Here is a 15,828-nt window from a genome sequence, read left to right as displayed (position 1 = left end):
GCTGATCTCTCACACACTCCCATACTGAATGTAACTCAAAACCAGATTTTTTCATCACCAAACTTGACTGATTCCTGTGAGAATCTTGGACCCATGTGGGTTGTAGTAGTTCTTCTGCAGTATTTCAGATGGTTGGGATGCAGTTCAACAGATGATTTATTTCAAAAATCTACCTTCTGCCACTTTTCCAAATAATCAACTAGAAGTCAAGATATAATGTGTTGCTATTACAACTAGGATCGACGACAAGACTTTTGTCAGGCAGTGTACTGTCACTCTTGCACTTCAAAAACAAGAGAAATAAGTAAAAATGCTAAATTCTGTGAAATTTGACCAACAATGGTCAATGTAACCACACTTTTAGTCTTGAACAAAAGTCTTTTTACAGTATCTATAATGAGTTATAGAATCAATCATGGAACCCCGGAGTTAATAAGTCTCTCTAAATTCTGAATGCTTCCAAAACTGCTAAAAAAAACGAAGAAATAGCTTTTAAGCCTAATCAGCTCTTTCTTCACAAAAGACTATGAAGTAGATGGATTCGTTTTTCATCCATTTTGTGGACTACTCTCACTCATCCACTTTACAAGCAAAGACAAAACAAAGAGAAAGAAATCCAGGATAATTTTGCCAAGAAATGGTCAATGTGAGCACTCGAGACAAATGTCTTTTTGTTTATTTTGAGTCACTGAATCAGTCATTGAATCACTGAGTCATTTGAGGGAAAAGGTCAATGAGCTCTTTCTCCACATAAGATTGGAGATTGCGTAAGGAGATTGATTTGTTTTTCCTCTATTTTGTCGACAAGAATAAGCCCAAAAATGCACAGAATTGGTCAATATGACCTCTTTAGGATGAAAGAAATGTGCTTTTGTCTATAATGAAACACTGAGTCACCTGAACCAAAATCTCAATAACAGATGTTTTTTTCTCCACAAAAGACAAAAAACACATTGTTATATTTTTCCAATACATATTGCAAGAGACTTCAGTACAAAAAACACTTTACAAACTGTTAAAGTGCAATGAAGATTTGTTCAAAAACACAATCTCATGTATTTAAGATTCATTCACAGTTGTTCAGATGTTGTCCTAAACAAACAACATCAGAAGCACATCAAAAACACACCCCAGCTGACAAAGAACATTTAAAAGTCAATAACTGGTGGGTAAATACCTGTTAATCTCATGAAAAGAGCCAATCTCATGCTGAAAGTCCAGCAATTACTCCGACATTAGCTTTTAAGCTGAAGTTAATCTGTCTGATCCTGATATCTCTTAGCCGGAAGGTCTACCTTTTGTCGGATCTCCTCCTCCATTTTGACGGGTGATCCATACTCGGACACCTGCTTGACTCCTTCACTGGCAAATCCTCCATATTCCCATAACACATAACTTCTAGTGTGAGACGCGCCAATGAGAGCCGACCAATGATTAGCACGTCCTTTGGGACAGAAAAAACAGTTATAATATGCTAAGTATAACAAGCTATGTTTGCAACACCCTGCTTTAATACACATGTTGAAGCATCGCTTTAGAAACGAGTGACAGAAAATAAAAATGTACTTTTTACAATTGAAAAAAAGAGTTTATGCAAATAACAGTAGATAGAAACACATTTGCTGAATTAATTTTGAAGCACCGAACATTATACCCAATTGTTACTAATTGCAGCACTGCCTTCTAATGCACCAAATTCATTTTTTTTCTTTTTCTTTTTGTGAATATAGTAAAGATACACTTCACATTAGGGTGGAAACACAACTGTAAACTAGGGCTGAATGATTTTAGGAAACAATCTAATTGCAATATTTTTGAGCAAAATTAGGATCGCAATTTAATATGCATTTTATTCAAAGCTCAAATTTAAAATGTTAAATAATTAAAAATCATATTTTTAAAATAAGTATTTTGCGCCTTAAAAAAACTAAACATTAGCCCCTTTCACACATACAGACATTTACAAGGGATCCTTTGTGAACAGCCCCTTTTTTAAAAATACCGGTAAATTAATTTTGTCAATTTTCCGGAAAGAGAACTTATAGCATTACCGGTATTTTTACAGACACATTTAGCTGCTAGATATTAATCAGATACTGTTTCTGGGTTGCTTCTTAATGCCAACTGTGTAAAGAATTATCAATAAAATGCTTATGGTAAACCACTGTTTGTTAACACTTAAGCTCTGCTTCAGTTGCTTGACCCGTGTGCATGTGAAGTAAAGGAGTGCTCCGGTGAGTGCCAGCACACACTCATATTATGTACATCTCGAAAGTGTTCCTCCATATGTTTTATTTATCGAAGTTGTTCACAATACTTCTCCATCTACAGAATTTGTAATGTCGTCAAATGTGTAGACATTTAGCTGTGGTTCGAGCTCTTGTCTTTGGATGTTTCCAGGACAAAGCAGCTGCATGAATGCTAAAGCTTTAAATAAAAGTAAAATCATTAACAAAAGCCTGACCTCTTCTATGTTTACAAATACGCAGCCGTTTAGAGGTCATTTCTGGTTATTGATGTCAGAATTTACTGGTATTTTGGAATGGATGTATTTCCATTACATTCCAGGACATCCTTGTCTGTGTGAACAGTGCTTTTTTGAATCCACCAGTAAAGTCGTTCCGGTAATTTTCTGGATATGTATTGGTATCACGTTGTGAAAGGGGCTAATGACTCAATTACAGTTTAATTTACGGTTTTATCAGTTAAAATGTTTAACAGTTCACTCAATTAGTCACCTAAATATTTTTTAACAAAAACTTAAAACAGTGAAATTGCAGCCTTTGTGGCTTAAAATTTGCACTTTAAACACAAAATGTACAAAATAGATACACAAAAGTTTACTCAACTTAAAATTGTAAGTAGGCCTGTCACAATAATCAATATATTGACTTATCACATGGCGTGACCTCAATTATATTTGGTGATGCAATATATATCACCCATCCATAAAAACAATTCTAGCAACATTTTAGCAGATTGTACAACCTATAGGAAGTGTCAGTATGGTAAAAAAAAAAAACACTATAGTATTTACTATAAATTATGAAGTATATTTTCATATGGGTGCCTGAAAACTGAAAATCTGGTAGAAGATATCACAGCCTCTGCACTTTTTTGTTGACATTTATTATTATTTATTCGCTTAGGAATTTGTTCAGATTCTGATTCCAATGTTATTTTTAAAATAACTATAAATTAATTAAATATTCTTAAGAATAAAATATTATGTGTGCTTTGGAAGAGTGCACTTGCATTATGAGGCTATTATATTGTCATTCTGGCATTATATAATGAGTGACAAAAAATGTGCTTATTATTTATTATCGCAATTAATTGTGCTACAATATATCGTAAAACAAAAAATAGATATCGTGACAGGCCTAATTGTAAGGCAAAGCATTTTGAGTTGACTCAACTTAAATCAAGTCGAGTGCAGTACTTGGGTTGGCTTTTTTTTGTATATTATTGCAAATGCATTTGATTGCTTAGCCCTATAAACTATCAGTTAACTGCACTTCTAAAGTAACTTGTTTTGTGTGTGTGTGTTGCCCTTCTACTCTTGTCTCTCTACTGTAATTCATCAACGTCTGTTTCCAGAGACCTATTAACTAGCAGCTGTGTGACAACATCCGCGCTGCTTCTCTTATCTCACAAAGTATCGTGGCCCCGGCAGTCGTCTTGCCTGCTTGCCAGACAGTAAATAACAGATTGGATCATTGCCGCCACACACATAGGTAACGAAGCAGCTCTCCTGCTGAGTGCTATATTAGCAAACCAGCCCTGAGAGCTAAAGCTGTTGGAAAGAAATATTGCTGCCCACCTCTGCCTATGTTCCCACTCTTTCTGCAATGCATTTTGTTTCTTACTGTATGAAAGCAAAATATGTGTTTTCACAGCTCTTAAACTTTATTTTTGTTAGTCTATACATCAAGTGTGTATAAAGATTGTCAAATACACATTTCAGGGTTTTTTTTTCAAACGGCATCAAAACATGCAAACTTTGATGCAAATCTGCCATATTTCAATAGGATAGCAAATTTCAAATGTTAAAAAAAGAATTAATGTGTGAGCAAAATTTGATTTGATAATGTTAATAACATTTACAACAGAATAACAATATAATTATCATTTATTTTTATTATTAGTATAACAGAGGCTATGCTGGTAAACCTCACTCCTCTGACCTCAAAAGGTGCTCTAGCGACAGATGTTCGAGGCTTTAGCCTTCTTGTAAGAGCAACCGACTTCCATACAAAGAATCGCTGGTTTAATCGCAGCTCAAAATGGGATGGATGCAATAGAACTGGTGGGTTACATGTGGGGGCTCGTCCGGGATGGGAGTGAGGTTTTGGGGGTGAGTATAACAGAGGCCAGCTAGTGAAGCGCTATAAAAGTAAACTTTACTCCTCTGACCTCTAAAGGTGCTCTAGCAACAGATTCTAGAGGCCATGGTCTTTGGCCTCCTTGTTAAAGCAACTGACTTCCATTCAAAAAAATTGCTGGTTTGATTCCAGCTCAGAACAGGATAGGTGCAATAGGACTGGTGGGTTACATGTGGGGGCTCGTCCGGGATAGGAGTGAGGTTTAGGAGGGCGAGTATAACAGACGCCAGCTAGCGAAGTTCTATACAGGTAATCCTTACTCCTCTGACCTCAAAAGGTGCTCTAGCAACAGATGTAAGAGGCCACGAGTTTAGCCTCCTTAGCAACCAACTTTCATACAAAGAATCACCGGTTTGATCCCAGCTCAGAACGAGATGAGGGCGGTAGGACCAGTGTGTTACAATATTTTAGGTGGTTATTTTTATTTCTGTTTGTTTCTGATTTTGTCATCTTTTTGAGTTCAACCTGGCCTCGATATATTTCATTTTTAGTAATAATTTTGCCACTTCAACTTACAACTAACTGAAACATTAATATATTTTTTTCTATTTTTAGTCCATTTATTACTAGTTTTGTCCTTTTTGTTTTGTAAATAACATATTTTTATTTTTTTCAGATTCAGTTTTAAAACACTTGCTGAAATATTAGTATTTATGTTCATCATTTATATTTATATTTATACTTTGCTTAATTTATTATTGTTTCAATTTTAATAAAAAAAACTTACTTTAACTTAAATAACAATTAAAAAGAATGCCTTGAAAACAAACTGAAATAAAATATCTGAATAATAAAAAAATTATTTATTCAATTTTCATTTTAGTTAACAACAGCAACAACAACAAAGTTTGATTTATAGTTAAATGCTATAACAATAATTTCCAAACAAAAGTTTTACACCTCACAACGCTAACAAACAATCAAACAAACAAACAAACAAATATTTATGATCCTAAAATATTCATATCATCAACTACACAAGCTCACAACACTAACAAACAAACAAACAAACTAATATTTATGATCCTAAAATATTCATATAATTAACTACACAAGCTAAAATATCACAAAGACCTTGTTCTTACTTGGGTAATCTTTGGGATGGAGCTTCTCCGACCAGTTTCCATAGAAAGTCACTCTATACTTGGCTGTTCCACAAGCACAACACTCTTGAGCAGGTTTTTCAGTAATCGCAACAGGATCTATAAAGCAAACAGACATTCAGGTAGTAGTGATTTCACTTTATTAGTACAGTGCTCATTTAAGCTTTCCATTTTTCTTTCTTCTGGTGGTGGCAATCTTGCTATCTCCTTTTCTTCAACCATGAGAGTTTTGCCACCTTTATCTATACACACATGCACTTATATAATCCACCAAACATGCATAGACACAATCATCATCAATGCAAATTTTATGTGGAAACATAAAAGCAGATGCCAGTAGGGAAAACAACAGATTTATAGACGTAAAAAAATGCTATCACAGGGATGTGCATGAGAAGCTTTAAAATTACCTTTCTCGCACAATCTTTTGGTAAGCGAGCCCTCGTCTTGGAAGAAAATGATTCTTCGCTGCACAACACTGGCCCTGTAATGAAGACATTACAATGTTCATCCAACTATTGTTGCCTTTTATCTTTCATATGTAGTTGGGAGAAACTGTGCTTACTGTACCACCGCTATTGCCTTCACAACTGTAGTTTAGAGGGAAGAGAAGATGCATCTTTGAACAGTGCATTGTTACATTTGCATAATGATACTATCTAAGAGCGTATTTTCAGCTTGGCTTTTGAAATGAAGCCACATAAGCCCTATTTACAGCTGGTGTTAAAATGCCTTTTGGTCGACCGGATGACAAATGGAGAAGGGAGACACATCTTAAAGGGATAGTTCAAACCAAAAATGAAAATCTGTCTTATTTATCCTCCACTTGTTACAAACCAGAGTTTCTATATTCTGTTGAACACAAAGAAAGATAATAAAAGAATTACTGTATATATTATTTTTTATTCCTACTATGTAACTAGCTGCCCCCCCCCCCCAGACATTCTGTAGATTATCTTATTTTATGTTTAGCATAAGGAATAAGTTACAGTTACAGTAAATGGCTTTGGAAAAGTTTAGAAATTCTCCAGAAAGAGTTTTGTATGCTCATTTATAACCAAAGGAATTGCATCTAAAATGCAAAGCTAGTGTTTGAATATGTTTTTAGAACAATCTGTAATATTAATGAACTTATGTGGAATATTAATGAGCTTATCTGGAATAAACACATGTAAAAATTGGTACTTCATTTTTACCAAATCATATATTCATTTTTAGCAAATAGGATTGATGTCTTTTTAACTGGTGGAGAGATTTATTTTAGCTAGAAGGAGTGAGTGAGCAATCTTTAAGCCACCAGAGTAAGCTAGTTGTGTTATGGATGAAATATAGGCTTAATTATAATTACTGTATACTCCACAAAATGTACCAACAGAGTTATATTTAGGGACCGAGCACCTAGGGTGCGTAGGCCCTATTGGAATTGCTCCGTTACTACTACTTCTTCTTTTCAAGAATGAATCGCATTTTTGAGTATCTAAACATGCTCAAAAACTCACAAAACTTTGCACATGCGCCAGAAGCGGTAAAAATGTACGTTTGTTAAAGGTGTCAGAATAGGGTGTGGAAAAATAGCTTGACAGCGCTACCTATACACTTTTGACACAATAGGCCCCGAGCTACGATTCATGCACACGTACAAAGTTTGGCACATACATCGAACATGCCAAGACCTGCAAGAAAGTCTCTTGGATTGAAATCTCAAACCCAACAGGAAGTCAGATTTTTTTTTTCCTCTGTAGAAAAAGTGCAGTTTTTGCTATTTCTAGGCATTGCATTTTAACAAACTCCTAGGGATTTTATCAGATCAACACTGAAGTTGGTTATTGTCATCTAAAGGCCTTGGCGATGTTGAATTAGGAAGATCGTTCGAGGTTACAGAAGTAACCCTTCGTTCCCCGAGGAGGGGAACGGAAGTGCCATGAATGGGAGGATTCGGATCAGAAGCCGCTTATCTGGAGAGTATTGAACGGGCCAATGAATGAAATTAATTGGCAGCGTAAGCTTGCGCAGGTGTGCGACATCTGCAATTATCTCAGCATATAAGCACACCTGAAGCCAGCAGACGCCATCCTTTTAAGCTGAAGAGACTTTCAAACAGCTAAGGGACAGTCATTATGGCGACGGAATATGGCACTTCCGTTCCCCTCCTCGGGGAACGAAGGGTTACTTCTGTAACCTCGAACGTTCCCCTTCGGTTGGGGAACTTCAGTGCCATGAATGGGAGAATATGGAAAGCGCCATAATGACTGCACCTTACCAACACCCCCGATGAGGAGATAGTCAAGCAAGCGTGACGCACCCACATCATGGGGGGCGCGGTCCTCCAACGTGTCCCTGGCCCTAATTTATCCTACTTCAACAGAAGTTTTACGGATTTAGATATATTTTTTGGGAAGTCGTGAGCATCTAGATAATTCTAGGAAATACGACAGTACGTTGGGAAGCGTGCAATCCCGATAGGGAGGACGCTGCGGAGGCCATCCGTTACCCAAGGGGGGGATAGATGGCAGAATTTACCTATGGACTAGCCCTAAAAAGGGGGAGTACGCATAGCAAAGAGTGGTTAGCGGAGAGGGAAGACACGGGTCCGCCCAGGGGGGGGACTTAACCGTGGCGGAATAAGCATATGGGATCGCCTAGTGGGGATCACGCATAGCAGGCACCTATACCCAAAACGCGGGCTGACCAGCGGGCAGACCTACAACGTAGTGGGCCAGCAAGTGACTCCTCCGCTGAGTCAGTGCTGGGGGCCACGGAGGAATCTGCAGGGCTCACCTGACGGGGAACTTTACTGACAGATAAAAAAAGGCGCACGTACCTCCGTGTTAGGGAGAATGGCGCAGCAAGCGTGTTTCAACACCCTACCGAGTTGTCTCCTCAATCACCAAAGGGTTACCTAATACCCTTGAGGAAACCGGCTCCACTCGCAGATTGTAAAACCTTGCAAATGTGTTGGGTGTCGCCCAGCCCGCAGCTCTACAGATGTCTGTTAGAGAGGCGCCGCGTGCACGCGCCCAAGAGGATGCAACGCTCCGAGTGGAGTGTGCACGTACTCCCGGGGGACACGGCTGACCTCGACTCGAATAAGCGAGTGAAATGGCATCCACAATCCAGTGGGATAATCTTTGTTTCGATACGGCACTTCCCTGCTGCCGACCGCCATAACAGACAAAGAGCTGCTCAGATGATCTAAAATTCTGAGTACGGTCCACATAAATGCGCAGAGCGCGAACTGGACAAAGTAAAGAAAGGGCTGGGTCTGCCTCCTCCGGGGGCAGCGCTTGCAGGTTCACTACCTGATCTCTAAAGGGGGTGGTAGGAACCTTGGGCACATAACCGGGGCGGGGTCTCAGGATAACGTGAGAGTAATCCGGCCCGAATTCCAGGCACGAGTCACTGACCGAAAATGCCTCCAGGTCCCCGACCCTCTTGATGGAGGCCAACGCAACCAGCAGAGCTGTCTTCAGGGACAGAAATCTTAGAGATACTGATTCGAGTGGCTCAAAGGGATCGGATCGCAGACTCGTGAGAACGAGGGCGAGATCCCAAGAGGGCATGAGAGGGGGGCGAGATGGATTAATTCGCCTAGCACCCCTAAGGAACTGGATGACCAGGTTATGCTTTCCCACGGTGCCGCCAGCTACCGCGCTATGATAAGCGGAGATGGCGGCCACGTAAACCTTGAGAGTTGAGGGCGACAGCCTGCTGTCCAACTTCTCTTGAAGGAAAGAGAGCACAACACTAATCTGGCAATTTCGGGGGTCTTCTCTGCGAGAGACGCACCATTCAGTGAATAGACTCCACTTCAGGGCGTAGGCGCGCCTCGTGGAGGGGGCTCTAGCCTGAGTGATGGTATTAACCACCGCAGTCGGTAGGTTACCTAAGTCTTCCTCGCGTCTAGGGACCACACGTGGAGGTTCCAAAGATCGGGGCGAGGGTGCCAGATGGTGCCCTGTCCCTGAGAGAGTAGGTCCTCTCTCAAAGGGATCCGCCAGGGGAGGGCCGTCGCGAGGAGTGAGAGCTCTGATATCCAGGTCCGGTTGGGCCAAAGGGGCGCAACTAGCAGAACCTGTTCCTCGTCCTCCCTGACCTTGCACAGAAACTGCGCGAGCAGGCTCACTGGGGGAAACGCATACTTGCGCATGCCCGAGGCCAGCTGTGGGCCAGTGCATCCGTGCCGAGAGAGCCCTCGGTCAGGGAAAAAAACAACTGGCAGTGAGCGTTCTCGGGGGAAGCAAACAGATCGATCTGGGCCTCCCCGAATCGCGCCCATATCAGCTGAACAGACTCGGGGTGGAGTCTCCATTCTCCAGGGCGTAACAGCTGTCGTGAGAGCGCATCGGCTGCACGATTGAGCGTGCCTGGGACGTGAATGGCGCGCAGCGATTTCAGCCGCGGGTGACTCCAGAGGAGCAGACGGCGGGCGAGCTGAGACATGCGGCGAGAGCGCATACCCCCCATGCGGTTGACATACGCCGCCGCCGTACTGTCCGTCCTGACCAGCACGTGTTGCCGCTCCAGCACCGGTAAAAAGCGGTGGAGAGCGAGGAACACTGCCAACAGCTCTAGGCGATTGATATGCCAATGCAGCTGGGCACCCTTCCAGAGGCCCGCAGCCGCATGCCCGCGACACACGGCCCCCCAACCCGTGTTGGAAGCGTCTGTTGAAACAACAACATGGCTGGACGCCTGTCCTAGAGGCACACCGGCCTGTAGGAACGAGGGGTCGTTCCAAGGGCTGAGGGCGCGGCGACACAGCGCAGTAACCGAGACCCGGTGTGTGCCCGCGTGCCATGCGCGTCTGGGGACCCGATCGTGAAGCCAGTGCTGAAGTGGTCTCATATGGAGCAACCCGAGCGGCGTGACGGCGGCTGCGGATGCCATATGCCCCAGGAGCCTCTGAAAGAACTTCAGTGGGACCACTAGTTTGCTGTCGAGCTCCCTCAGACAGTTCAGCAACAGGCGAGCGCGTTCCTCGGAGAGGTGCGCTACCATGGTGATCGAGTCCAGCTCCATCCCGAGAAAAGAAATCCTCTGCACGGGGGCGAGTTTGCTCTTTTCTCGGTTGACCTGAAGCCCCAGTAGGCGGAGATGTCGAAGCACCTCGTCCCTGTGCATAATCAATTGCTCCCGCGAGTGGGCTAAAATCAGCCAGTCGTCGAGATAACTGAGTATGCGAATGCCCGCGAGCCGAAGGGGCGCTAGGGCACCCTCCGCGAGTTTGGTGAAGACCCGCGGAGACAGAGAGAGCCCGAAGGGGAGGACCTTGTACTGCCACGCTCGACCCTCGAACGCAAACCGCAGAAATTGGCGGTGGCGTGGATGAATGGAGACATGGAAATACGCGTCCTTCAGGTCTATGGCTGCAAACCAATCCCGAGGACGAACGCATTGGAGAATGCGCCTCTGCGTGAGCATTCTGAACGGCAGCTTGTGCAGACAGCGGTTCAAAACGCGCAGATCTAGGATTGGCCGTGACCCACCGCTCTTTTTGGGTACGATGAAGTATGGGCTGTAAAACCCACTCTCCATCTCGGCTGGAGGAACCGGCTCGATTGCACCCTTCGCCAGGAGGGCAGCAATCTCCTCTCGCAAGACAGGGGCGGACAGGGGGTTGACCCTGGAGAAATACACGCCCGTAAACTTGGGGGGCCGTTTCGCGAACTGAATCGCGTAACCGAGTCTGATTGTGCGTATGAGCCACCGCGAGGGGCTGGCCCGCGCTAACCAGGCAGGCAGAGCCCTCGCTAATGGAGTCATCGCTACAATCGCTGACGTACCAGCGGTGGGGCAGCGCGGAGTGGGTGTGCTGATCCGGGAAGCACGAGGGTCCCGCGGAAAAGCTGGAGGAGAGCGATTCGCTCTGGCTCCGCACCCTGACTCCGGAGAGGGGGCTGGAGGGCTGAGGGAAGGGAGACCGTCCCCCCAGCGCTCGTGAGCCACTGGCGAAGCACGTAGAGTCTGCGAGCCGGAAGGCAGCGCGTCCCGGACTGGCAGAACTCGTGCAGTCACATCCGGGGAAGGGAAAAAGTGCTCTTTTACTGATGTTTTGGTGGCACTGAAAAGTACCGTTGTTATCGGGCCCCGCCCTCCAGCGGGGAAAGAGCAAGTTTCCTCTTCTCCGGATGGCCTGTCTCAGGGACGCTTCGCGGTCCGTTTACCGGACTTAACGGCGCCCTGGGCAGGAGGGGCTGCCTGCTTTCGAGGTGAACGCCGCGCCCGCTTGGCCGGAGGCGCAGGCGGGGGCGGGGCAGCACTCGTTGGCGGGCGCCCTCGGCGAGGAACAGCGGAGGTGGATGGCTCGGCGGGCGGAGCGGGCTTACGGCCACGCCGATAGATGACATTGCCCATCGCATCCGACTGCTCTTTCACCGCCTTGAATTCCTGGGTGAATTCACCGACGGTGTCGCCGAACAGGCCAGCCTGGGATATGGGCGAGTCAAGAAAGCGAACTTTGTCAACGTCGCGCATATCGGCCAGGTTTAGCCAGAGGTGGCGTTCCTGAACCACAAGTGTGGACATCGTCCTCCCCAGCGCACACGCGGCGGACTTAGTAGTCCGAAGAGCATAGTCGGTCGCGGTGCGCAGCTCATGTAATAAGCTTGGGTTGGACCCGCCCTCGTGCAGCTCGGCCAGCGCCTGCGCTTGGTAGCGCTGGTAGGTGGCCATCGCGTGCAAAGCAGAAGCAGCCTGGCCCGCAGCCTTATAAGCTCTGGCTCCGAGGGAGGCAGACAACCTACAGGCTTTGGACGGGAGGCGGGGCAAACCCCGCCACGTAGAGGCGCCGCGCGGACAAAGATTGACCGCGATAGCGCGCTCCACTGACGGGATCGCCTCATACCCCCTGGCAGCTCCGCCGTCAAGGGCGGTGAGGGCGGAGGCACTCGCAGCACGAGCAGAGAAAGGTGCCCTCCAGGACTGCGTGAGCCTACTGTGCACTTCCGGGAAGAAGGGGACGAGAGGCTTCGAAGGCTTCGCCTCCTGGTCCTCTACGTAGCACCCATCTAGTCGGTCCGGCCGCGGAGCTGGGGGATAAACCATCTCCAACCCCACGGCCGAAGCAGCCCGGGAAAGCACGGCTAACATGTCCGCTTCAGGATCCGATTTGACAGCGCTCACCTGCCCGGAGGGGGCGAGCGGGTCCGGATCTTCGTCGGACAGTGAAAGCCCACCCTCCGATGCCGCGGAGGACATCTGATCTCCGGTGTCAGCGAGTGTGAGAGCTACCATCTGGTTAGACGGATCACTCTCACCACCCGAAGCTTGGATGGAGCGCCGTGAGGAGCGAGAGGTCCGCGAGCCCGTGGGCGGCGGATTAGCTCCCGCTGAAACCCTCAGATCTGCCCGAGCGCCCGCTGCTTTTTTAGAACAGGAGGCAACTGGGGTGGCTCGCTCTCTTGCGAAAGTTAGCCGCGATCTTAGCTGTGCAACGGTCATGGCATCGCAATGACGACATGAACCGCCCGCGAGCACCGCATTAACATGCTGGACCCCCAAACATGCAATGCAGTGATCGTGTCCATCATCCGGAGACAGGAAACCCCCGCATCCAGAAACGCACAGTCGGAGCGCCATCCTGAAAAGGACGTGCTGCACGACTGTGTTGCTCTTTTAGGAAAGTTGCAACTATACGCACCGCTCTGGAGGACCGGACCCAAAGAACCGCAGGCAAGGGAGAAACCCAGCTCGACCGTCTGCCACCGCGAAGACCCACTCTGGACCGGGAGACACACTCGTTCGCTCTGAAGTGCTGATCAGCAAGAGGAACCCTCATCGACTCACTCAGAAAGGATCTGAAGCGAAAAGGATGGCGTCTGCTGGCTTCAGGTGTGCTTATATGCTGAGATAATTGCAGATGTCGCACACCTGCGCAAGCTTACGCTGCCAATTAATTTCATTCATTGGCCCGTTCAATACTCTCCAGATAAGCGGCTTCTGATCCGAATCCTCCCATTCATGGCACTGAAGTTCCCCAACCGAAGGGGAACTAGAGTTTTCCGTGTTCGTGACGCCCTCACAAACTTTGTTGCTTCGCCATGAATAAGGAAGTTGTTATAAATCAAGCATGCATTGTCCGACCTGAACACGTTCACATGCCAATATCCATTTATAGTTATAGCACCACCTGCTCACAACAGGAAATGACATGAAGTTTGGCATGAATATGTGATTTTCTCTTTTTTTTAATATACAGTTGATGTCAGAATTAGCCCCTTGAATTGTTAGCCCCCCTGTTTATTTTTCCCCTTAATTTATGTTTAACTCAGAAAATATTTTTTCAACACATTTCTAAACATAATAGTTTAATAAGTAATTTCTAATAACTGATTTATTTTATCTTTGCCATGATGACAGTAAATAATATTTGACTAGATATTTTTCAAGACATTTCTATACAGCTTAATGTGACATTTAAAGGCTTAACTAGGTTAATTAGGTTAACTAGGCAGGTTAGGGTAATTAGGAAAGTTATTGTATAACGATGGTTTGTTTTGTAGTCTATCAAAAATATATAGCTTAAAGGGGCTAATAATTTTGACCTTAAAAAGGTTTTTAAAAAATAAAAAAAATGCTTTTATTCTTGATGAAATACAACAAATAAGGCTTTCTTTAGAAGAAAAAATAATATCAGATATACTGTGAAAATGTTTTTGCTCTGTTAAATATCATTTGGAAAAAATGAAAAAAATAATAATTCAAAGGGGAAATGGGACTGACTTCATCAGTGTATCAGCTTAAATTATTATTGTCCACTGTATTCTCTCATCCTGAGGCCACTGGGTGGTGGTGAGCCCAGGTGCGAGGTCCCTTTCATCGCTGCTTGCAACTTTATTTAGAGTTGTATTTTGAAGCAGTCCACATTTGAAGTAGTCTACATTTGAAGTGGATCACCAGCTTTCATCAAAGTTGTCCTCAAACTACAGAACAACACCCGTTCTTGTCCAAGGACAATTTTAAAAAACATTTTTTAAATTTCATTCACTTCGAATGTTGACTACTGTATATGAAAACACACACACACACACACACACATATATATATATATATATATATATATATATATATATATATATATATATATATATATATATATATATATATATATATATATATATATATATATATATATATATATATATGTAACAGAGGCCAACTAGTGCCATGGTCTTTAGCCTCCTTCTAAAAGCATCTGACTCACGTGCAAAGAATCGCCGGTTCGATCCCAGCGAGTGGGTGGTGTAGGACCGGTGGGTTACATATACATGATTTAATATCTGCATAAACAGATGATCAAGTGTATGGTTCAAGTGTATTCATATCCCTTCAGTCAAAAGAAAAAACAGAAAAAAAAAATTGTGAAATGACACATGCACTGAACACATGCCCTGAAATTGTTTATATGTGTTTCTTATCTCATCACAAACACACTCACAATATACATGTTAAACTACCAAAAGATACATCTAAACAGACCCTATGCCTGTTAGATGCCACATTCTGACATGCTGTGGCTTGCTAAGAATTGCTCTTAAAGCCCTTAAAGGTGTGTGAGTGAACACACACTGGTGCTACCATTCGCCATCTGTCCAGATGTATAGAAAGCAATGTAAAGATGCAACACAGTGGGCTTTAGTCTACATACTTCTCTTATTTTTAAAATAAGAGTCCCACATACATAGTAAGTTTAATGTAAGCTAAGATCATTTAAAAATAAGGAAAACATGATCACTGTGGTAATTTCACTAGGAAATGTTGTGGTTAATCAAACACTGCCTGGGCTGTGCATAATAATGATCCTATGTGCAATGTAACAGTTTCTATTTTGTTCCGATTAATTTGGTTTTCACTTGGATTTTACACTCACAAGATGTACATGATAAGGAAACAATGGTGCTTGAGGCTCATAATATGTTAATGTACGGAACTCTTGTTATTTAGCTATGCCAAAGTATATCCAGGAAGTGTAAACAAGCCCACCAAAAGTGATGTCAATGTGTTTGCCAAGGGTCTAAAAAAGCACAAATATATTCAATATCATGAGGGGCGATGAAGGTTTGAAGCTCCTTTAAACCTACTCCTGATGGAGAACCCAGGAGACCGAACCACATTTGGCTTAGATCGACCCATGTGGAATATCAATGGTGAGTCCCGGTACTGTCATCCCTCTAGAGTCTATTGCTGCTGTCAGTCAAAGATGTGACATGTGGTATATCTGTCCATAATGCTATGCCCTCCTGAGAATAATCCTACATGTTTTATGTGGGTGGCTTACAAGAGAATCTGGGCCTTATAAAACTCTGGTATTTGCAATGTGATAGATTCTTGGCACACTTGGG

General features: G+C 44.1%; 1 protein-coding gene across 2 annotated transcripts in view; it reads right to left on the bottom strand.

Annotated features, from left to right (window-relative positions):
* Window positions 1-15,828, bottom strand: part of spon1b (spondin 1b) — a 153,355-nt gene that overhangs the window by 104,713 nt on the left and 32,814 nt on the right. For both annotated transcript variants that reach the window (XM_005174346.5, NM_131517.1), the window contains 3 exon segments: window positions 5,899-5,972; window positions 5,471-5,587; window positions 1,296-1,444 (listed from right to left, as the gene is read on the bottom strand). In XM_005174346.5, the coding sequence (XP_005174403.1) occupies window positions 1,296-1,444; window positions 5,471-5,587; window positions 5,899-5,972 (340 nt within the window).

The sequence above is a fragment of the Danio rerio genome, chromosome 25 (assembly GCF_049306965.1).
Source record: "Danio rerio strain Tuebingen ecotype United States chromosome 25, GRCz12tu, whole genome shotgun sequence".
Taxonomy (NCBI): Eukaryota; Metazoa; Chordata; class Actinopteri; order Cypriniformes; family Danionidae; genus Danio; species Danio rerio.
The sequence above is the reverse complement of the archived record's forward strand: the minus strand, read 5'-3'. Positions and strand labels throughout refer to the sequence as shown.